The sequence below is a fragment of the Camelina sativa genome, chromosome 3 (assembly GCF_000633955.1).
Source record: "Camelina sativa cultivar DH55 chromosome 3, Cs, whole genome shotgun sequence".
Taxonomy (NCBI): Eukaryota; Viridiplantae; Streptophyta; class Magnoliopsida; order Brassicales; family Brassicaceae; genus Camelina; species Camelina sativa.
In genome coordinates, this window is record NC_025687.1 from 27,219,937 (window position 1) to 27,244,643 (window position 24,707).

Below are 24,707 nucleotides of genomic sequence, written 5' to 3' on the forward strand. Positions count from 1 at the left end.
TTATCATTTCTATCTAAATGATCTATTTAAATGATACATCTAAATGATTCATTTCAATGTCAAATGACCCAACAAACAAGACAAAAAAATAGTTCGTTTCGATGGTCGATCAATAATTCCCCTGTTATTTTTGGATGAATCATCTTCATTCAAATGGTCCAACTAGAATCATCCAAATGAGTTTCAAATTTTTGCCTAAAATTTTAAAATCCATTCAGATGATCCATGTGAATGATTCTAGATGATGCTCTTTTTTTTTTGACAAAAACGAACAACATTTGAATGGTTCATTCAAATGGTCCATCCAAATGAATAAACAAACAAGGCATGACTTGCTGGATAAATACATACGTCGACTCAGTTATCTTAAACTGGATTATTGTCTGTCTACACATAACCGATTTATTGTCTACACATTATTGTTCTTTTTATTGGATTGGATTCAACAGGTCCGGGGTCCCAAAACTAGTTTGTTTTTGATTATTTGATTCAACGTTTTCCTTTTTAAAGCTAACAGTAACAGGTAACAAAAAATGTATAAGTTTCACATTTCCATATACAAAATTGGTGGTACTGTAGTAATTTTTGTCTCATGAATGATTTGTCTAATAAAGAAAGAAGAACAGGATTGTAAACGGTAGATAATAACAATATCTGTAACAATTACATGTAATCAACGATCATGTTTATTTCAATCATGCCAAGTACATAGTAATACTCTAATCCAAAATGAGACGACGTAGTTCCGGTTAACGAGTGATCAGACTGAATTTTTCTTTATAGAACTATTGAGATTTGATTTGCATCATTTATTATGCATAAAGAGAGCTAACTTTTTAAAACCGTAAGGAAAGTATGTAACAGTAATATTTTGTATTTTGTAAATTTAAAGATAATTTCCATTTTTTAATTTTTTGTCAACATAATATAATTTCCAATTTTTCCATTAGTTAACGAGCTTTTCTCTTCGACGAAGCTCCGGTAGAGAAAAGCTCTCCGTGCGGAGGTTTGTTTTCTTCTATCCCTCTTCCCTATACTCTCTTCTTTTTTCCTTCTTGCTTGATTTCGATCTCGTCAAGGTCTTAATATTTTTTTCGCCGTGGGTTTCGATCGTATCTATTGGACAGATGAAGGACGTTGCAGAGCTATATTGTAGTTGACTTGGGTTCTCTCACACTTGCAAATCTGGTTGCAGAGCTTTCTCTGTTTCCATTATTCGATTGAGGTAAGTTTGACTCATCAATTCTCTCTACTCAAACCCTTACCTTACCTACTAAATATTTCTCTAGACAATATTGGGAGTTATTTATATGTATTGTATTTGTCTCAAAGTTTGTGCTACATGTGTGTGTGTTGCATACCATATCAGGATGTCATATGTGTTAAGTTAACATGCTTTTTTTTGTAACACCCTAGTTGTTACTTTGTATTGAATGAGAAATAATGATGATGATGGTTAGGATGTATCTGTATGCGTCTGTGAATATGATGAATCTGTAGGGAATTAATGCTGTTAAGACACAACAATTTACGCGTCTGATGGAAAATTTGCTGGTCTATATAGGAATTTGGATGCGAGGAGGGAATGTATCAGGTTTCCTCATTCTCCTTACTTGATTCAGGTTAGTTGCACACAACTTTATATTATTAGAGTTCCATATTAATTTGAGTGATTTATTAAATATGGTTGCTTATAAATGGTTGGATTAATAAAAAGAAGTTTGAGTGTTAAAATTAAAATACAATGGAGATTAATAGATTTTAGTGTCATATTCATTGCATCGCCTTTGGTTTGTAAGTTTGGCATCACTATTTCAATCTTTTTTCAAGTAATGTAATTTTTACACTTAATTTTTTAAGATTAATTCTACATCCAAAAAAAAAAAAATCTCAAATACTATATAATATAGATCACTCTAAATTAAAAAATTTCTTACAGTTAAACGCTAATAAAATATGATTATAAATGGTTAGATTAATAAAAAGAAGTTTGAGTGTTAAAATTATAATACAATGGAGAATAACTGAGCTTGGTGTCATATCCATTGCATCGCTTTTGGTTCGTAAGTTTGGCATCACTAGTTCAATCTTTTTCCAAGTAATATAATTTTTAATACTTAAATTTTTTTAATATTAATTCGACAACCAAAAAAAAAAAATCTCAAACACAATATAATATATAACACTCTAAATTAACAAATTATTACAATTAGACACTAATTAATTATGATTATAACTGGTTGGATTAATAAAAAGAAGTTTGAGTGTTAAAATATAATGGAGAATAACCGAGTTTGGTGTCTTATCTATTGCATCATCGCTTTTGGTTCATAAGTACATCACTTGTTCGATCTTTTTTTCAATAAATTTAATTTTCACACTTAAATTTTTTAATATTAAATCGACAACCAAAAAAGAATCTCAAACATTATATTATACATATCACTATAAATTAAAAATTATTACAACTAGACACTAATTAATTATGATTATTAATGGTTAGATTAATAAAAAGAAGTTTGAGTGTTAAAATTATAATACAATGGAGACTAACCAAGCTTGGTGTCCTATCCATTGCATCGATTTTGGTTTATAAGTTTTGGCATCACTAGTTCAACCTTTTTTCAAGTAATGTAATTTTCACACTTAAAATTTTTAATATTAATCCGACAACCGAAAAAAGTCTCAAACACAATATAATATATATCACTCTAAATTAAAAAATTATAACAATTAGACACTAATTAATTATGATATTAATGGTTGGATTAATAAAAAGAAGTTTAAGTGTTAAAATTATAATTCAATGGAGAATAACCGAGCTTGGTGTCTTATCCATTGCATCATCGCCTTTGGTTCGTAAGTTTCGCATCACTAGTTCAATATTTTTTCAAGTAATGTAATTTTTACATTTAAATTTTTTATTATTAATTTGACAACCAAAAAAAAAATCTCAAACAAAATATAATATATGTCACTCTAAATTTAAAAAATATTACAACTAGACACTAATTAATTATGATTATTAATATTTGGATTAATAAAAAGAAGTTTGAGTGTTAAAATTATAATACAATGGAGACTAACCGAGCTTGGTGTCCTATCCATTGCATCGTCTTTGGTTTATAAGTTTGGCATCACTAGTTCAACCTTTTTACAAATATTGTAATTTTCACACTTAAATATTTAATATTAATTCAACAACCAAAAAAAAAAATCTCAAACAAAATATAACATATATCACTCTAAATTAAAAATAATTATTACAAATTAGACACTAATTAATTATGAATATTAATAGTTGGATTAATAAAAAAAAGTTTGAGTGTTAAAATTATAATATAATGGAGAATAACCAAGTTGGTGTCATATCAATTGCATCACTTTTGGTTCGTAAGTTTGGCATCACTAGTTCAATCTTTTTCCAAGTAATATAATTTTCACACTTAAATTTTTTAATATTAATTCGGCAAATAGAAAAACCCAACCACTATATATTATATCTTATAAATATTATTACAAACTCTACACATTAAATATGGTTATATGGTTGGATTAATAACCGTAGTTTTAGTGTTAAAATTACAGTTCAACGGAGAAAACCGATACTTGGTGTTATATCAAATCATACGATGACTAACTCAATTACATGATAATTTTTCACACCCAAAATAAGAGTAGCTAGTTAAAAGTTATCAGAATTTGTATTTTTTTGCCGAAAACAAAATTACCAAATTTTAAAACTTAAAAGTCGAAATCATATTCTAAAATATTACAATATAATATTAAAAGTATAAAAGTAATACGGAAGAATTACCGATATTCTAATAATATTACCAAAGAAACACCGATACTCTAATAATATTAAATGTTCTCTCATCAATAGTCTAATAATCATTGTCTGTTTAACTGTTTAAGCAAATAAAGCATAGAACTAACAATCTTAAATGTTTGTTTAGTGAACCATAATCTATACGACTAACGTAGCCTATGTAGACTTTTAATAATCTTAAAGGTGATGAGATGTGCTGTGTGATAAAACTAGCCCTGGGTAAAAAATACTGAACCGTATACCCCAATCAGAACGACTGGAAAACCTGACCGGAATCCGAAACCAAAATTTAATTTTTATCCTATTGAGTTTTAAACTCCTCAATCCAAAAATCCAAATCCAAACCCGAACCAAATCCGAGAATATCCAAAATATAATAATATAAAAACAATGTTATATTTCACTCTGGGCGTTCGGCAGAAACGGGTTGTTCGGTTTTCTGTAAATTCGGTTTTCTAAAATTTTCACCGAATAGAACCGAAATTGAATTCGGTTCGATTGGTTCGGTACTCGGGTTAATCGGGTCGGTTATAGGATTTTAAATCAATTCCGAATTGAAACCGATTTTTTCTAATTCGATTAATTTAAACCGAATAAATAAATAAAAAACTAGATAATGGGCTTAATTTAATACAAATTTACAAACAACAAAAGTAATGGACCTAAACAGATAACCAGCCCATTAACAACTAAACCAATCTGAAAACAATTGCAAAGCCTAAATGTTAGGTCCACTAAACATTAGGGTTTTCGAGACATGGTGTGGTGTTGTTGTGGCGGCGAGTTGTGGTTGCGGTGCGATGGTGATCTAAGACGGTGAAGATTGACGGTTCTGGGCGTCCATTTTTCACCTGCCATCATTGAAACCACATAAAAATTGATTACACAAACCAGTAAAAATAAAATTATCAAACAACAAAGAACAACAGTTAGGTCTTACAAAGATGAGGAACACAAACACAACACTAGCACCCTAAACAAAAGAAAATCTAAACAAATTATAGATAAACTCTGATTTTGAAGTTGAAAATCTAACCCTAAAATTCTTCAAATTGAATCTGAAGTTATCAATACATAGAAAGAGCTTACAGAGAAAAGAATCAAATGTAGAATTAAGGAGAAAGAAGAAGAGCTTATCCCTTAAGAAATTTGTGGTTATGGATTGAATCTTTGTGAAAAGGCTCCTTTCTTAACCATGATTGAGATTTGAGAGAATGAAAGGGGATGTTGAAGATGATGAATTATTGTAGGGAAAGAGATGTGTTGATGATTATTGATTATATCGGAGGAGAGGAGAAGAATATGAATGGTGGATCGAGTTCCCAAGCGGCAACCAAAGAAGAAGAACAAAACAAATTAGGGTTGTGACTAATTATTAGCCTTATATATGGCTGCAAAATCTCGGTTTGAAGGAAACCGATCGGTTCCGATTACCAAACCAAACCAAACCGAAATCCGAAATCTCAAATAAATTTTTACCGAATGGTTACCTTTACTCTCTTCGGTTTACGCCGATAACCAAAAATATCGGGTTGTCCGGTTCAGTTTGATCGGTTTTGGCCGAACGCCCAGGGTGGTTATATCTGAATACCTGCGTTTTTTTTTGTATACCCGAATTTTTATTCGAAACCCAAATTTTTACTCAAAAATTCAGGTATTTACCCGAAAACCTGGTTATTTATCCAAAAATTTCCGGATATTCAAACAAAATTGCGGTAAGTGTGTCCGAAAAAAATCAGGTTTTTATAGGTTCTAAGATTTCATATCCGAACAGACCCAAACCCGATAATATCCAAACCAAAACCGAAGTGAAATTTTCTATTTATTCTATTGGCTCCTGCACTCTTTTACTAGCTGATCCGAATCCGATCCGAGTATCCGAATGTCCTGGGCTAAATTTAAAACCTTCATGTGAACATTTTTTTTTTGTCTACGTCAAATATTTTATATGCCCAAAAACCAAAAACATGTTCTCTCGAATCTCGATTTTGTATTGGGTTTATCACAGGAGGCACACTAAAAAAGCCCAATAACGGTTACCTTTGAAAAATTAAATTCGTTACATGGCACGAATGCGTCGACGTGGCAGCTAGAGTTCCAGATCTCATCTCGCATCCTCGACGTGCCACGTGTCCTCTTCTTCCGTTCACAGAAGAGAAGACTTGTTCAAATTGTGTTGTTTATTGAAGAACAAGTTTCATTATATACACAGTAGGTGATCGGGTTGTGTGATGGCTTCTTCTAGTGGTTTAACCATACAATCAAGCTTCGTCTCAGCAAGAACAAGGCTCAACCCCGTCTCTAAGCCGAATCTTTCTGGGTTCGCTTGTCGTTCTCTTTTAAAACCCAGAAACTTGAATCTCTCTGTTCGTTCCATGGGTTCCTCTAGTTCTTCTCAGAAACCAGACAACGTCCAAGGTTTAATTTAAAAATCTAACCTTTTTTCTTATTTCTTCTATTTCTATCTGTTTATTTGAAATGATGTCTCATGAACTCTCCTCATATCAGGCTGTGTACTTTAATTAGCAAAAAAAAAAAAAGGTTTCTTTCATTGTGGGTTTACTTAATTGATTGGGCTTTATCCAAAATGTTACGTTCCGTGTTTTGGAAGAGAGATTTAGGTCAGGAAGTTTACTCAATTGGTTCGGAGAAGTTAGTGAAACAGATTTAAGAACTTATTGTTTGTGTGGACAGTGTTGTTTTTAATGCCATGTTGTTTAGAAAAACTAGTAAGCGGAGTTATAAGATTTTGAGAGACTTTTATTATGGGTGCAGAGGCTGAGAAGAGTGAATTTGCTTCTCTAAGTGAAAATGAGTGGAAGAAACGGCTTACACCGGAACAGTACTACATCACTAGACAGAAGGGAACAGAGAGAGCCTTCACTGGGTATGTGATGATGAATCATTGAATGTTCTTTGAATTTTATCGCCTTTTTAACATCATCACAATGACCTTTGTACTTTGTAGTCAAAATATATGGGGTTAACATCGTCATACAATCCAATGAGGCTGCTCTTTTGGTTTTTTTTCAGGGAGTATTGGAACTCAAAGATACCAGGAGTATACAATTGTATATGTTGCGACACACCTCTATTTGAGTAAGTTGTTATTGGTAGGAATTTGAAATTGTACTTCTATATCTAGGGAAGGTGAAGTAATGAAAGCTATATTTCTCAAATTCGTACCGTATGAATGGTAGTTATTAACAAATCAAAGTGATGATTACTTTCAGTTCGTCTACAAAGTTTGATAGTGGAACAGGGTGGCCATCTTATTACAAACCAATTGGAAACAATGTGAAGACAAAGCTAGACCTCTCTATCATCTTCATGCCTAGACAAGAAGTTGTATGTGCTGTTTGTAACGCTCATCTTGGCCATGTCTTTGATGACGGTCCACGCCCAACCGGAAAACGATATTGCCTCAACAGGTTTATCATTCATCCTCAATACTTTATTTTCAAGATTCCCCAAAGGCTCACATACATTCTCTCTAGTATTAAGACATTTACATGTCTACCATATCCACCTAATCATTCTACTATTATTGAATACTGTTCAATTATAACTAAACAATGATAATCGTATATTGAACTTGCATAAACAAACACTAGCATCATTTTTTATGAAGTAAGAAATGAAGTCTAACTATTAAATTTTCTAAAACCAAGAATGTATTTTCCTTCCATTTGATCAAGAATGTGTTTGACTCGGTTCGAGTTTTCTCATCTGGAGGTTTCTGTTTTTGTGTTTTCTTGTAGTGCTGCTCTGAAACTTAATGCATTGGAGAAAACAAGAGATTGAGAGTTTCTGGTACAAGGATTTGTTCATATTACTTAATATACAGTATCCATTGTAGTTTCTCGTACTAAGTCGTTGTATGTATCATAAGTCAACTTTGATCCATCGAAAGATTTAAACTTTGAGTTGATTTCACGATCTCCTAGACAGCACATCCTTAAAGTTGTTTACTCCAATCTCTTTCCCACGTCGTAACCATATCCATTTATTAATTTTATACATGAGTGTGTGGTGTGTGTGTATATATATATGGTTTTGGCTAGTAGTCTGTGTCAAGGAGCTTGTGTTGAACCAACAATGGGGAAAGAGAGTGGCAAAGTTGTGGTTTTGGATTTCTGGGCAAGTCCTTACGCGATGAGGACGAAGATTGCGCTGAGGGAGAAAGGAGTTGAGTTCGAGGTTCAAGAGGAAGATCTGTGGAACAAGAGTGAGCTTTTGTTGAAATCAAACCCTGTTCACGAGAAAGTCCCTGTTCTTATCCACAACAACACACCAATCTCTGAATCCCTTGTCCAGGTTCAGTACATCGATGAGACGTGGACCGAGGGTGCCTCTTTCTTGCCCACTGATCCTCAATCTAGAGCCACTGCAAGGTTCTGGGCTGACTTCGCTGATAAAACGGTAACTATTGTCAACGCATTTCTGTTATCATTTCCTCTGTTTCTTGTTCGGTTTGTGCTTTATGTCCACTTGGTTTTGACTCCATTCACCAAAATGCAGATATCATTTGATGGAGGAAGAAAGATTTGGGGAAACAAGATAGGAGAAGAACAAGACAAAGGCATAAAAGAGTTTCTTGAGAGCTTGAAGGCTCTTGAAAATGAGCTTGGAGACAAATCTTACTTTGGAGGAGAGACCTTTAGTTATGTAGATATAGCTCTTGTCCCTTTCTACAGTTGGTTCTACGCACTCGAGGAATGTGGTCACTTCTCTGTCGAAGCTGCATGTCCGAAGATCGTGGCTTGGGGAAAGAGATGTGTTGAACGCAAAAGTGTTGCTGATTCATTGCCTGAATCTGAGAAAGTTTATCAACAGGTCCTTAAGCTCAGACAGATTTTTGGTGTTGAAGAATGTAGTAAACACTAAAAACATTTCTGTAATGTTTTCAGTTTTCTTTCTTTGTTTATCGCTTTGCGCATGCTTCTTGAGAAATAATGAAGTTTTTTTTTTCAGGTGTATGTATGATTCATCTGTTTAAATGGTCTATGAATGTTTTATGTTCTATACTTGTATTTTTCCAAAAAAAATGTATACTATCAGCAGTCACCTAAGTACTCGTACGTATATCAAAAAAACTTATTTCAGCGACACTACAACCTAATCATGATGCATGATCGATAATATATGGATAGATAGTATCTGGAGTTTGACATCGAAAAGAAGAGAAGGAAACAGAGCCAAAGTCAACTTGCCGAACTACCATAATCAGTTAAGATTTGTTGATAAAAATCGGCAAGTCATCCTTGGCTCATCCTCATTCTCTATTTTTCCATGCAAGACTCCATGATACAATTGGTGTGACTCTCTCATCATCATTATGTCTTTTTGTTATAGCTCTCATATTGTCTTGTGATCTTGTTGTGGCAAAACCCTTACTCGTGATGAAGGTATTTATAGACATGTGTAGTGAGATATGCGTGTATAGTATGCATCGTATATAGTATGCGACACAAAATCCACATGTCGTAATTTCTTAGTATTCGACTCATATCCCCTATATATTAACAGGAAACACTTTCTGAAAAATACTGAATTGTCGTCGCTAGAGAGCTCCAAATACTTTTTAGCTATTATTTACACATATTTGTTAATACTATTTACAATACATGCCATTATATGTTTAACCAAAAAAATAATAATAAATTTTGTTCATTTTTTTTTTCACCTATACTATATTTCGTTAATGTGTACTTCAAATTTTTTTTTAAATGTAACATCTAATTTTATAGATAGAGTCATCACACCAATTGTATCATGGAGTCTTGCATGGAAAAATAGAGAATGAGGATGAGCCAAGGATGACTTGCCGATTTTATCAACAAATCTTAACTGATTATGGTGGTCCGGCAAGTTGACTTTGGCTCTGTTTCCTTCTCTTCTTTTTGATGTCAAACTCCAGATTTATATTTGTATCATCATCAATGTAATTGGTAAGGTTTTGTAATATCATTAAGATGCATTTTTTTTCCAAGTATATTTTGGTGAATGCTAATTTAATGGCATTTGCTTCGGTATATATGATTTGAAGTTTTTAACAACTAGTTTTTTTTTACAGATGAAAAAAGAACTTTCATCGGTAATAAAGTCCATTTTCCTTTTTAGACCAAACAAATCAAGAGAACCTTTCTTGCGTTTCAAATTCTTTGCCAAAACATGGAAAGTTAACAAGCTAGTCTGCTAAATGTTTTACAGGTTCGACAGATCGTGTTGCTAAAGACTACGTGAGTCAAAAGTACATTGTAAACACTCATCAAAACAAGCAACATAGGAGGAGAGAAGTGGAGGCTATATATGGTGAAATGGTGTTTGAGGGAGATCTAACTAAAAGTACCACGAGTGAAAAGAGAGAGGAAGGTATTCATGGCAGGGAGAACTCCTTTGTGGTTATAATGAAATCCAAAAACAACACGGCTATGAATGTGACACTGAGGACAAGAGACAAGCATGTACGATGGTACGTAATAGACAAGTGTCAAGAGAAACGGAGAGGAGTTACTAAAGGATTCATCAGATCCTTTTAGTAAGGAGAAGAACTCACAAAGAGAAAAGAAAGAGACTAGTTCACACATAGCTCTTACCACTAAAGGATTCATCAGATGCTAAAGCACTAATTCACTCTTCTGATAGATATTCCTAAAAGGCATTTAGCAAGTACTCTTTTTGGTAGTTTCTCATCTTCTTATATAGACACAACCTTTTTCACCGAATAAGCTGATCAATTGAAAGCAGAGAACACAGCAAAAGAGAGATAGATTACTTAGGTGGCAAACGAAGATAAATAACTTCAGAATAGATATCGCCAGTCAGGGATTACAGCACCGATCAGAAAACTTTGTTTAGAAGTTATATAGTTTTACAGAATTTTATCAACAATCAAAAGGAAGGATTAAAGATTAGTATTTAGTTCGCCGGTATGTACCGTGTTTTAGGCTTCTTGTCTGTTGGATCAATACGAGTACGCTTCTTGTAGAGAACACGGAACCCACACTCTTTGCATTTGAACACATCTCCACGCTTCAAAGTGTTCTCTTGACCACAATCTTACAAACCAAAATGATTCAGACAAACAAGTTAATGTCTGAGGCTGCTTGGGAGAAGCAAAAGCCTCAAAAAGACCTCAAGTCAAATAGATCAAACAGAGTCTGATTGATTCATGCATGCCTCCTAAGTCCTAACTAAGCCAATTATGAAATTGCCTAAAGTATTAGCTAGGGTTGAAAGAGTTCCAAGAAAACCCTGCCCGATTTTAAAACCAAAAATTGGAAGACATTTTCGAGAGGAAGAAGATGGTTCGAGCATTACCTCCGCAGACGTAAGTAACAACAGGTTCTTCTGGCTTTGATTCCATGATTTTTCGTGATTAAGAGAGCACACAAGCGAAGAAGTGACAAGAACGAGGAAATGAGAGACGCTAGGGTTTTTATGCGGAAGCCTCCAACATATTAATGACCCATACCTAATGGGTAAGGGGCTTTAATATTATCAAGTTAAATATGGGTTTACACTAAAAATTCATAAAATTTGGATCTTAGAACTTTCCAACTCATTTCTATATTTGCAACTATGTATACTCTTTTAAAGAGTAAAATCTATTCCAACCAAATTCTTTTTTTTTTTTTCGTCTCAAGATTTTCCATTATAAGATATGATTGAGAACTACAAGGGTGGAATGCGTTTTTGGAACACTAAGCTGGAGGAAAAACCAAATATCCCCAGAAACTATAGCCCAAAAGAGGGAAACTACAACCCAAAAGAGGGAAACTACACCCAAACAAGAGAAACTATGGAATTTGAAGGAAGCACAAATGGCATAATCCCAATTAAGCCCAAACAAGAGAACCACGGAGAAGGCGAGTTGAAGTAGAACGAATTGCGGAGCCTGACAGAGAATTTGACGAAGGAAGATGGACGCACTAGCTCAAGGAAGACGACCAAACCAACCTTCTAGCAAAACCGGAGGAAACCCAAACAAGTGGGTAAACTGAACCATCCACGCTTTGCAATAAGAGGAACCCGATTGAATACTCAGCCACAGAAGGAGGGCAATCAGAGACAAACCATAAGCTTAATCCAAGAGACCAAGACATATTATCGTAGCAGAACAAGTCAACCAGGCTAAAAACCAAATCAAAGAAGAGAGGCCACAAAAGAGCTGATACCAGATTGCACGAAAAGGCCAACCGTAGATTAAGGACCTCTAATTCCAAAGATCTAGCCTAAACCAAACGATTAGACCGTCCTAAACAAAGAAAGACATAAGCGATCAAACAACATAAAACCAAAGCCAAGTCACTCAACACAACCAAAAGAGGAGGAACCCAAAAACAATGAGGTCGTTGTCGCATAACCAAAGAGAACTTCAAAGCGAAATCAGGGATACAAGAAGCTGACTAAATACAAGCCTCACACGAGACAACACCACCGCAAAGCCAGCAAAATCCAAGAAAAAGCTCTTCAGATTCATCTCGAAAGCAACCGGAACATGCGACAAGTCACCACCAATTCACAATCAAACAAGAACAGAGCCGATGAACTAGAATGTCGAGACAATAGAACCATATCGGGAACCTGAAACCTCCACGACCATATCGGAAAGACAAGAAGGAGCCATCGGGGAGTAGATCCATTTTCGAACATCAACAATCGGCCACCAATCCTCCGAGATAGTCACCACGCTGGAAAGTACTACCACCACCGAGAGGAATGGACAAAGGGTGGAGACGAAAAAGCTGAGGTTTGACAAGCTAGAAAGACAAACAAAGACAAACTACAACTAGAAGAAACTGGAACCGACGTTGGTGATGTGGAAGCCACCCATCACCGGCCATCAGAGAGCAAATGTTGGTTGACGGCTAGGGCGAATGCTTCTTCGAGAGAGAGGTTTTTTTGTTCGGTCTTGTGGCTCTCTTTTTTTCCAACCAATTTCTATATCCACTTCTAAAATAAAAATTGTTTTTTTTTTGTTTTTGTAATAGAGTTTGAACTTTTTCTATACAAAATAATCTCTAAATTTTTATTATTAATGAGACGTGGACAGAGGCTGCCTCTTTCTTGCCCACTGATCCTCATTCTAGAGCCACTCCAAGGTTCTGGGCTGACTTCGCTGATAAAACGGTAATTAGATTTAACGCATTTATGTTACCAATTCCTTTGTTTCTTGTTCAGTTTGTGTTTTATGTCCACTTCGTTTTGACTCCATACACCAAAATGCAGATATCATTTGATGGAGGAAGAAAGATTTTGGGAAACAAGATTGGAGAAGAACAAGACAAAGGCGTAAAAGAGTTTCTTGAGAGGTTGAAGGTTCTTGAAAATGAGCTTGGAGACAAATCTTACTTTGGAGGAGAGACTTTTGGTTATGTAGACATAGCTCTTGTCACTTTCTACAGTTGGTTCTACCGGCCTATAGGGGAAGCCACCCAAGCAGTGGCTTCGGGTCCTCCAATTTTTTTTCTTTTTTCAAAATTTTTTAAGAATAGTTGGTATAAGAATAAACAAAAGGCCCAATTTAATAAGAAAAAAAAATTGTATCTCAAAAATTAGATTAAGTATGAATTTGGGTCAAATTGATTTACTTTTAATGTAAACCTAATAAGAAAAAAGCCTATAACTTTATTTTTTATTGTGTAAAAGATAAATTTTTGTTTTTACTATAAGGCCTCTAAACCGAGCTGTGGGGCATCCAATAATACGGGACCGGCACTGACTCGAGGAATGTGGTGACTTCTCTGTCGAAGCTGCATGTCCGAAGATCGTGGCTTGGGGAAAGAGATGCGTTGAACGAAAAAGTGTTGCTGATTCATTGTCTGAATCTGAGAAAATTTATCAACAAGTCCTTAAGCTCAGACAGATTTTTGGTGTTGAACAAAATGAATGCAGTAAACACTAAAGTTATGTTTTCACTTTTCATTCTTTTGTTTTTGTTTAAAACAAATTTGTTTTATCGCTTTGCACATGCTTCTTGAGAAATAATTGAGTGTGTTTCTTTTTTTTTCTGGTGAATATATGATTCATCTGTTTAAATGGTCTATGAATGTTTTATGTTCTATACTTGTATTTTTCCAAAAAAAATGTATACTATCAGCAGTCACCTAAGTACTCGTACGTATATCAAAAAACTTATTTCAGCGACACTACAACCTAATCATGATGCATGATCGATAATATATGGATAGATAGTATCTGGAGTTTGACATCGAAAAGAAGAGAAGGAAACAGAGCCAAAGTCAACTTGCCGAACCACCATAATCAGTTAAGATTTGTTGATAAAAATCGGCAAGTCATCCTTGGCTCATCCTCATTCTCTATTTTTCCATGCAAGACTCCATGATACAATTGGTGTGACTCTCTCATCATCATTATGTCTTTTTGTTATAGCTCTCATATTGTCTTGTGATCTTGTTGTGGCAAAACCCTTACTCATGATGAAGGTATTTATAGACATGTGTAGTGAGATATGTGTTCATGTATTGATTTAGTTTAAATTTAAAGTTTTCAGTTGTCACATAAGAATAGTCTTCTTACCATATGCATGGTTTTTAGTGCATGCAGCAAAGAATAAAAATAATAATGGAATTTTGACCACTATCGTATATTGAAGAATATAATCACTATTGAAGATTGGCTGACCCTATAGTCGTATTATCATATTCGAATTCCAAATTTATTCGAACCTCACTAACCAAAAGGCATCGTATATAGTCTGCGACACAAAACCCACATGTCGTAGTTTTCGTAGTATTCGACTCATATATTCTTGTGGTTGATCGACAAAAGGAAGTTATCGATCGTCTAACAAACCTGAAAGACTATTTACAGTATTCATTTTTTTAAAAAATACCCACTAATTTCGCTCTTTTTTTTTTGATAAAATGGAATATAAATGTTTACAAAAATGGAATACACATAGAAAATTTTAGACTTGTTTAGTTGAAGGATCATTACGTGTTTTCGTCAACAGAGTCGCTGTAGGCACTAGGCAGTGTTGATTTGGGGTTTGAGGGCTGGTCTTGGATCTTGATTGCTCGTGGCAACTTCAAGGCATATCGCACCCTGAGCTTTGCTTTAGTGTTTGGATGTTTGATGGTCCTGTTTCTTTTCTTAGCAAAAAAAAAAAAAGTTTGATGGTCTTCCAAGTTGTAACCATTGTCCTTTTCCTTCTCATGTTAGTTTGGTTTGTTGGGTCTTTAGATTTGTTGTTTGCTTTGTTCATTCTGTAGATTTTCGGGTTTTTTTTGTTACTAGCTCTATTCTCCATAAATCATACAAAAAAAATGGTTATTTATTCGTACATGCTTGGGAAAGCAATCCCATCTCGTTTGAGGTTAACTCTTAAAGACAAGCTCGTGGATAAATTTAGTAATCTAATTAAACCAGCAAAGTTAATATTTATTCTATCTATTGATGGATCACATCATGACATTATGAAATGTCCTATCCGATTGGACAAATAGATACCAATTCGGTCCGGCCAAGGTAAGATAAGATTATTCGGAACATTTTCTTTGGTCAACTTTATAAGCACTCATTCATTTCTTATTTTAAAATACTCAATTTACCACATAATTTCCTCATTTTATTTTCTATAGTATCATAGTCATATAAGAAAAAAAAATAATTCGTACGAAAGTGAATATTTGTTTAGATTTCGAACCTCTAATTGCATTAGTTCACTATCTGAATTGCAATACTCTCTGCTAGATTAACTTGTGTCTTCATTAGCATTTTTCTCGTTTTTCAAAAAGAAAACTCAAATCTTATATTTCAAATAAAACATTTATCTACCATCGAATTCGATAAATCAAAGAAAAACATGTAATATAGTATCTATACTATCAAATTCGATAGCACGAGCTTCAGCGGTAACACATTAATTAATGCATATTGATTGGAAGTTTGGAACATATCTATGATATTACAGGATTTCAGTTTAACCGTTACACTACGTATGAACATTTTTTTTTTTTTTTTTTGACAACAAGAGAAGAAGATTCATAAACGAAAACTTTGAAAATTGAGATTTTACCAGAAAATCAAATCAAGAGAGCAGCTTTGTTTGTCTGTATCACCAAAAATGTCATGCAAAACAAATTCCTTTATCACTTAAAAAACCACAAAGAAAAACCCAAACCTTGTGTTTAAATTGATAGATGCTAGGGTTGTACGCAGAGTTACGGACTTACGGTTAAAATGTTTATAGGAAGCCTCGAACATATTAATGATATACCTAAGGGTTTTAATATAAACAATTTATATGGAGTTACACTAAAAAATCTATAAAATTTGGGTTTGAGAGCATCTCCAACTCACTTCCAAATTTGTCTCTATATTCTGTTTTAGAGTAAAATTTATTGCATCCCACCCTACTTCTAAAATATAAATTGGTATTTTTCCTTCGGTAATAGTGCTGAATTTTTTTATATACAAAATAGTCCCTAAATTTTCATTTCTTTTATCTATGATTAAAATAAATATTTTTAATTATTAACAATATCACCGACATTTAGCAAACTAAAATGATTTTGTCGGTAATATTTTGTGAGAAGGTCGATAACCTCTTTTGTCATAATCAACCACAAAATTATGAGTCCAATCGTAAACAAAAAGTACGATAGGTGGAATTTTGTGTCGCAGACAAATACGATATGCCTTTGAAAGTAGTGAGGTACGAATATTAATTATTCATACAAAATAGGAATTCGAATATGATAATCTAAAGGTCAGCCAATCTTCTAAAGTAATCATATTCTTCAATATACGGTTGTGGTCAAATTTCCATTGATGTTTTTGCCTGATGCACTGAAATTCTAAAACCATGCATAGATAAGACTATTCTGGTTGATCAAAAAAATAAAAGATATGACTATTCTAATAACAATTGCATTATAAAGTTTATGCACACATATCTTACTACATATGTTTATAAATACCTTCATCATGAGTAAGAACTTTGCCACAACAAGATCAGGTATAACGAAAAAAAAAGACATAACGATGATGAGAGTCACACCAATAGTATGCGGAGTCTTTGCATGGAAAAATAGAGAATGAGGATGAGCCAAGGATGATTTGCCGAGTTTTATCAACAAATCTTAACTGATTATGGTGGTTCGGCAAGTTGACTTTGGCTCTGTTTCCTTCTCTTCTTTTCGATGTCAAACTCCAGATATATATTTGTATCATCATATATGGTAATTGGTAAGGTATTGTAATATCATTAAGATGCATTTTTTTCCAAATAGCATTTGCATTTGCTTCGGTATATTATTTGAAGCTTTTAACTTTGATCGATGATAAAAGCCCATTTTCCTCTTTACACCAAACAAATCAAGAGAATCTTCCTTGCGTTTCAAATTCTTTGCCAAAACAAGGAAAGCTAACAAGCTAGTCTGCTAAATGTTTTTACAGGTTCGACAGATCGTGTTGCTAAAAGACTACGTGAGTCTAATAAGTACATTGTAAAAAATGATCAAAACAAGCAACATGGGATGGGAGAAGCGAAGGCTATGAAGGCTATGATCTAACTAAAAGTACCACGAGGGAGAAGAGAGAGCATGGTCTTCAATCTTCATGGCAGGGAGAACTCCTTGTGGTTATGATGAAATCCAAAAACAACACGGATATAAATGTTACACTGAGGACAAGACAAGCAAGTACGACGTAATAGACAAGTGTCAAGAGAAACGGAGAGGAGTTACATTGTTGGGGTGAGTAAGGAGAAGAACTCACAAAGAGAAAAGAAAGAGACTAGTTCACACATAGCTCTTACAACTAAAGGATTCATCAGATCCTAAAGCACTAATTCACTCTTCTGATAGCTATTCCTACAAGGCATTTCGCAAGTACCCTTTTTCACCGAATAAGCTGACCAATTGGGAGAAGAGAACACAGCGAAAGAGAGATAGATTACTTCAGAGTAGATACCGACAGAGAGGGATTACAACACCGATCAGAAAACTTCGTTGAGAAGTTATGAGAAGTTTTACAGAATTTTATCAACAATGAAAAGGAAGGATTAAAGATTAGTATTTAGTCCGCCGGTATGCGCCGTTTTTAAGGGATACGCTTCTTGTAGAGAACACGGAACCCACACTCTTTGCATTTGAACACATCTCCACTCTTCAAAGTGTTCTCTTCACCACAGTCTTACAAACCAAAATGATTGTTGGTACGGGATTCAGCACCCCCAACATACCGAGCTAAACCAGAAATACTAATTGATTAGTTAACCGGGAAATCGGTTAAGGACTTGATTAGGTCAACAAGAAGTCAGTTCGGCCAAAATGTCACCTTGAAGAAGAAGGAGCCGACTTCCACTTCGGCACGGCGGCCGAATGAAGCAATGAGGCAGCTTTCCATATCTCACTTCGGACGATAAGGAAAGTGAATATATATTGTAATCTTAGGGCGTGTATAAAGAGGGAGTGATTTCTCCATTGTAAAGTATCCAGAATAAAATACAATAATTGAGTTCTCCTCTTGTTCTTAGCAATAAACCCTAATTCTTTTGAGTTCTACTTCTTTACTTTTAATTCCAAGGCTTAGATCTATTTTCTAGAGAGATAACTCTATTGAATTTGTTTCCCCCCTTAAACAAATTCATTGTGGAAACCTAGTTCCTACAATTAGCGCCGTCTGTGGGGACGCAAATCGTCTCTAGAAAACTTACTATCTAGCCCGACAATAATGTCTTCCATCATCAACGAAATCCCCGAAGCAAACCGCACAACCTCTAGCATGCTCGATCTCACTGGCATCGCATCCACTCAGGATGACGTCGCTACACGAGGTGGCGTTTCGACTAGGCCGGCCATCGCCGTGTACTCCCGTCAGCGCGTCAACGCAACGACAAACCCGGCCGAAAATTCTGCCGAACTCCCAGTCGGGATCAGATCCGAAGGGGAGACCAACCAGGGAGCGGGGCGAACTCAAGTAGAGTTAGTCAACCTCGACACAGAGCTTACCGGTGAACAACACCGCAACGAGGAGGCTGCGGGCGTCACAGAGCAGCAGCTCGACGCACAGAACGGAGATCTCCCTGTTCATGCCACACCTGCGATCCAGAACCCGCAGGTCATCTCCATGGAGGATTTCAAGATCTTGTTCGGCTCCATGACGAAAGAGATTTACCAGATGATCTCCGATACCAATCGCAGGGTCGACGCCGTAATGACCCAGACAACCCCATCGCAAGTCTCTGCCGGACAATCGCCTAACTTGGGCGGTCTCACTCGTCGTCTCGACTTTTCGGACGCACAATTCGACAGGAGGAATCTTCCCCCTCACACCACGTCGAGTATTCGACCAACGAATCCGAATTCGCGGATACACGAGAGCTCGGCCGCCCCGGTCGCCCGCCTCACAAACCCCGGACCTTGCTTCGAACTCGAAGAAATCAAGTCGCAAATTAGCGGCATGAACACACTCCTCCATCGGGCTATCAGCACGGCTCCGGAGATTGATAGAATTGTCGAGGTGACTCGGCAGTCGCCCTTCACTCAACGGATAACGCGAGCTACCGTGCCGAACGTCAAGCTGAAACTTCCAATCTACCAGGGAGACAAAGATCCGGTCCAGTTCATGACGTCCTTCATGGCGACCATGTCCAAGGCACGATTCACCGACGAACAAAGGGACGCCGGTTGCTGTCAGCTATTTATCGATAGCCTCTCCGGCCCTGCCTTGGTATGGTTCACAAGGCTCGAGCCGAACTCAATCGACAATTTCGACCAGTTGTCCAAGGCTTTCCTCAAGAATTACCGAATCCTCATCGAACGAGGCGTGACAAGTTCGGATCTCTGGGAGATGGCCCAAGAACGAGGAGAGCCCATCGCCAGTTTCTTGAACAGATTCAAGGAGAAGCTAACAAAGGTCAACGTCCCGGAGGACGCTGCAATGGCGGCCTTCAGGAAGGGTCTGATCCCTGGGTCACCATTACGAAAGGACCTCAATATCCGGGAACCCAAAGACCTTGATGACGCACTGCATCGAGCTTCCAGATTCGCACTCGATGAGGAAGAAGAGGCCCAAATAGCCGCGAAAACCAACGACGAACAATCAACGCATCCCCCCAAGGTTAAAAACCGGGTCGAACATCACGAACCCCGCAAGCACCACGAACCCCAGGATCGGAAAAAAGGCATCATCCACGCAGTCTCCGAGGCAGATGAACAAGACAAGCAGCCGACCGACCCGAAGGAACTTTACTGCAACTTCCACATGACCTCCGGTCATTCTACACATGAGTGCGTCCACCTGAAGAACTATTTGTACGGGAAATATCTCTCTGGTGAAGTCGACGCTGTCTTTCAGCCAAAAAGCGTTCGCGGAGGCAGAGGTCGCCGTGGGGGATTGCGCGGCGGACGATCTAACGGAGGCCGCGGTGCGGGTGGCAGACGAGGCTACAACGCACCACCCAACGCAGTCCAACAGCCGGTCAACCAAGCATTCGTGAACCNTCATCATATATGGTAATTGGTAAGGTATTGTAATATCATTAAGATGCATTTTTTTCCAAATAGCATTTGCATTTGCTTCGGTATATTATTTGAAGCTTTTAACTTTGATCGATGATAAAAGCCCATTTTCCTCTTTACACCAAACAAATCAAGAGAATCTTCCTTGCGTTTCAAATTCTTTGCCAAAACAAGGAAAGCTAACAAGCTAGTCTGCTAAATGTTTTTACAGGTTCGACAGATCGTGTTGCTAAAAGACTACGTGAGTCTAATAAGTACATTGTAAAAAATGATCAAAACAAGCAACATGGGATGGGAGAAGCGAAGGCTATGAAGGCTATGATCTAACTAAAAGTACCACGAGGGAGAAGAGAGAGCATGGTCTTCAATCTTCATGGCAGGGAGAACTCCTTGTGGTTATGATGAAATCCAAAAACAACACGGATATAAATGTTACACTGAGGACAAGACAAGCAAGTACGACGTAATAGACAAGTGTCAAGAGAAACGGAGAGGAGTTACATTGTTGGGGTGAGTAAGGAGAAGAACTCACAAAGAGAAAAGAAAGAGACTAGTTCACACATAGCTCTTACAACTAAAGGATTCATCAGATCCTAAAGCACTAATTCACTCTTCTGATACTATTCCTACAAGGCATTTCGCAAGTACCCTTTTTCACCGAATAAGCTGACCAATTGGGAGAAGAGAACACAGCGAAAGAGAGATAGATTACTTCAGAGTAGATACCGACAGAGAGGGATTACAACACCGATCAGAAAACTTCGTTGAGAAGTTATGAGAAGTTTTACAGAATTTTATCAACAATGAAAAGGAAGGATTAAAGATTAGTATTTAGTCCGCCGGTATGCGCCGTTTTTAAGGGATACGCTTCTTGTAGAGAACACGGAACCCACACTCTTTGCATTTGAACACATCTCCACTCTTCAAAGTGTTCTCTTCACCACAGTCTTACAAACCAAAATGATTGTTGGTACGGGATTCAGCACCCCCAACATACCGAGCTAAACCAGAAATACTAATTGATTAGTTAACCGGGAAATCGGTTAAGGACTTGATTAGGTCAACAAGAAGTCAGTTCGGCCAAAATGTCACCTTGAAGAAGAAGGAGCCGACTTCCACTTCGGCACGGCGGCCGAATGAAGCAATGAGGCAGCTTTCCATATCTCACTTCGGACGATAAGGAAAGTGAATATATATTGTAATCTTAGGGCGTGTATAAAGAGGGAGTGATTTCTCCATTGTAAAGTATCCAGAATAAAATACAATAATTGAGTTCTCCTCTTGTTCTTAGCAATAAACCCTAATTCTTTTGAGTTCTACTTCTTTACTTTTAATTCCAAGGCTTAGATCTATTTTCTAGAGAGATAACTCTATTGAATTTGTTTCCCCCCTTAAACAAATTCATTGTGGAAACCTAGTTCCTACAATTGGCGCCGTCTGTGGGGACGCAAATCGTCTCTAGAAAACTTACTCTCTAGCCCGACAATAATGTCTTCCATCATCAACGAAATCCCCGAAGCAAACCGCACAACCTCTAGCATGCTCGATCTCACTGGCATCGCATCCACTCAGGATGACGTCGCTACACGAGGTGGCGTTTCGACTAGGCCGGCCATCGCCGTGTACTCCCGTCAGCGCGTCAACGCAACGACAAACCCGGCCGAAACCTCCGCCGAACTCCCAGTCGGGATCAGATCCGAAGGGGAGACCAGCCAGGGAGCGGGGCAAACTCAAGTAAAGCTAGTCAACCTCGACGCAGAGCTTACCGGTGAACGTCACGGAGCAGCAGCCCGACGCACAGAACGGAGATCTCCCTGTTCATGCCACACCGGCGATCCAGAACCCGCAGGTCATCTCCATGGAGGATTTCAAGATCTTGTTCGGCTCCATGACGAAAGAGATTTACCAGATGATCTCCGACACCAATCGCAGGGTCGACGCCGTAATGATCCAGACAACCCCATCGCAAGTCTCTGCTGGACAATCGCCTAACTTGGGCGGTCTCATTCGTCGTCTCGACTTTTCGGACGCACAATTCGACAGGAGGAATCTTCCCCCTCACATCACGTCGAGTATTCGACCAACGAATCCGAATTCGCGGATACACGAGAGCTCGGCCGCCCCGTCGCCCGCCTCACAAACCCCGGATCTTGCCTCGAACTCGAAGAAATCAAGTCGCAAATCAGCGGCATGAACACACTCCTCCATCGGGCTATCAGCACGGCTCCGGAGATCGATAGAATTGTCGAGGTGACTCGGCAGTCGCCCTTCACTCAACGGATAACGCGAGCTACCGTACAAAACGTCAAGCTGAAACTTCCAATCTACCAGGGAGACAAAGATCCGGTCCAGTTCATGACGTCCTTCATGGCGACCATGTCCAAAGCACGGTTCACCGACGAACAAAGGGACGCCGGTTGCTGTCAGTTATTTGTCGATAGCCTCTCCGGCCCTGCCTTGGTATGGTTCACAAGGCTCGAGCCGAACTCAATCGACAATTTCGACCAGTTGTCCAAGGTTTTCTTCAAGAATTACCGAATCCTCATCGAACGAGGCGTGACAAGTTCGGATCTCTGGGAGATGGCCCAAGAACGAGGAGTGCCCATCGCCAGTTTCTTGAACAGATTCAAGGAGAAGCTAACAAAGGTCAACGTCCCGGAGGACGCTGCAATGGCGGCCTTCAGGAAGGGTCTGATCCCTGGGTCACCATTACGAAAGGACCTCAATATCCGGGAACCCAAAGACCTTGATGACGCACTGCATCGAGCTTCCAGATTCGCACTCGATGAGGAAGAAGAGGCCCAAATAGCCGCGAAAACCAACGACGAACAATCAACGCATCCCCCCAAGGTTAAAAACCGGGTCGAACATCACGAACCCCGCAAGCACCACGAACCCCAGGATCGGAAAAAGGCATCATCCACGCAGTCTCCGAGGCAGATGAACAAGACAAGCAGCCGACCAACCCGAAGGAACTTTACTGCAACTTCCACATGACCTCCGGTCATTCCACACATGAGTGCGTCCACCTGAAGAATTATTTGTACGGGAAATATCTCTCTGGTGAAGTCGACGCTGTCTTTCAGCCAAAAAGCGTTCGCGGAGGCAGAGGTCGCCGTGGGGGATTGCGCGGCGGACGATCTAACGGAGGCCGCGGTGCGGGTGGCAGACGAGGCTACAACGCACCACCCAACGCAGTCCAACAGCCGGTCAACCAAGCATTCGTGAACCTCCAAGAGGAGGCGCCCCAAGCAGACGAACTGCCCGGCCCACCAAAGCGGCAGAGGGGGCAAAACCCGGAGCGGGCCAATTCACCTCCTCGAGGACGAATAACTATGATACTTGGCCCACCGGAGGACTGCGCAGACTCCGTCCGCGCATTAAAGAAGAGGGCACGACAGGTGTGCACCCTTCGAACAACTCCGAGCGAACCTTCACTCTGCTCGGACCCGATATCGTTCACTTTGGAGGACGCTTAAGGAATTCAACATCCCCATTCGGATCCCTTGGTTATCGAGGTCACAATGGGCGACTTCGACGTCGAACGAGTTCTGATCGACACCGGAAGCACCGTCAACGTACTATGCTGGGAAACGTTAGAAAAAATGGGCGTCACACCAGATCAGCTGAAACCCGAAACTCGGACGCTGACGGGCTATGATGGGGTTGCTAAGATGTCAATGGGCGACGTAAAGCTACAAGTAAGAGCTGGCGGAGTGACCCGGAAGACCNGCCACCAGTTCTTGGCACGCCGCACGCGCGGCAAGCAGCCCGGTCATACGCCACTTCTCCAAGAAGAAACCTTCGGCGATTAATTCGTGCAGGACTCGGATAGTCCCGTCCAAACGGTATAGCCGACAGACTTCGGCCAGTCTACGATGTCTCGCCATAAGGTGAGCCCCCAGCCTATAGCGGCGAGCCCGATACCTTCGGAGTTCTTGGCACACGAGGCTCCCTTCAACACCCGCCATATCGACAGGTGGGGCAGGTGTGCGAACTTGGAAAGTCTCTACGTCCTCTTGGGCGGAGGCGTCATCCGACGATTCAGTTCGGTTGGAATCACTCGACGAAGCATTTAACCTTTCCATAGCCCGTCTTAGCCATGCAGATCGAGTAGTCACCATCTTTTTCTCTCAATATTTCGGAAAGTTGTGGAAGTTAGAAAGAACTCCCAAACTCTCAATCCTATTTATACAGGATTACGGGAAGTAACCGCCGCTGAATCCACCAATCAGAGTGCAGCGTGATTTTCGCGAGGTCCCGAGAATAATTCTCAAAGACCGCGCAGCGCATTTAATAAAAAGCACGTTCATTATTTCCAAAACGGAGAAAGGGAATTTTTCCAAAAAAAAAAAAAAAAAAAAAAAAAAAAAAAAAAA

General features: G+C 38.3%; 3 protein-coding genes and 1 long non-coding RNA gene across 4 annotated transcripts in view; 3 read left to right on the plus strand and 1 right to left on the minus strand.

The window, feature by feature from the left end:
* On the plus strand, positions 6,017-7,774 carry LOC104778306 (peptide methionine sulfoxide reductase B1, chloroplastic). Its single transcript, XM_010502725.2, has 5 exons — positions 6,017-6,250; positions 6,608-6,719; positions 6,866-6,931; positions 7,066-7,263; positions 7,594-7,774. Exons 1-5 carry the CDS (start codon positions 6,064-6,066, stop codon positions 7,634-7,636), a joined length of 606 nt encoding a protein of 201 aa, XP_010501027.1. The 5' UTR covers positions 6,017-6,063; the 3' UTR covers positions 7,637-7,774.
* Positions 7,854-8,899, plus strand: LOC104778307 (glutathione S-transferase U28). The gene is made up of 2 exons (XM_010502726.2): positions 7,854-8,254; positions 8,354-8,899. The coding sequence occupies exons 1-2, from the start codon at positions 7,883-7,885 to the stop codon at positions 8,717-8,719; spliced, it is 738 nt and encodes a 245-aa protein (XP_010501028.2). The 5' UTR covers positions 7,854-7,882; the 3' UTR covers positions 8,720-8,899.
* On the plus strand, positions 12,875-13,742 carry LOC109130943 (glutathione S-transferase U28-like; the record flags this gene model as incomplete). Its single annotated transcript, XM_019241091.1, has 3 exons — positions 12,875-12,967; positions 13,067-13,253; positions 13,558-13,742. Coding segments are annotated over 3 exons (465 nt in total), but the record flags the coding sequence as incomplete, so codon positions are not given.
* Positions 21,080-24,707, minus strand: part of LOC109132305 — a 16,499-nt gene continuing 12,871 nt past the window's right edge. The window contains exon 2 of the long non-coding RNA XR_002037579.1: positions 21,080-21,275. This is a non-coding gene — a long non-coding RNA (uncharacterized LOC109132305). The remainder of the gene's footprint in view (positions 21,276-24,707) is intronic.

Excerpts from the sequence above, each read along its gene's own strand:
- LOC104778306 (XM_010502725.2), top strand. The coding sequence starts at position 6,064 with ATGGCTTCTTCTAGTGGTTTAACCATACAATCAAGCTTCGTCTCAGCA. Across the intron at positions 6,251-6,607 it reads GAAACCAGACAACGTCCAAG|AGGCTGAGAAGAGTGAATTT; the intron begins GTTTAATTTAAA and ends TTATGGGTGCAG. Across the intron at positions 6,932-7,065 it reads TGCGACACACCTCTATTTGA|TTCGTCTACAAAGTTTGATA; the intron begins GTAAGTTGTTAT and ends GATTACTTTCAG.
- LOC104778307 (XM_010502726.2), top strand. The coding sequence starts at position 7,883 with ATGGTTTTGGCTAGTAGTCTGTGTCAAGGAGCTTGTGTTGAACCAACA. Across the intron at positions 8,255-8,353 it reads CTGACTTCGCTGATAAAACG|ATATCATTTGATGGAGGAAG; the intron begins GTAACTATTGTC and ends ACCAAAATGCAG.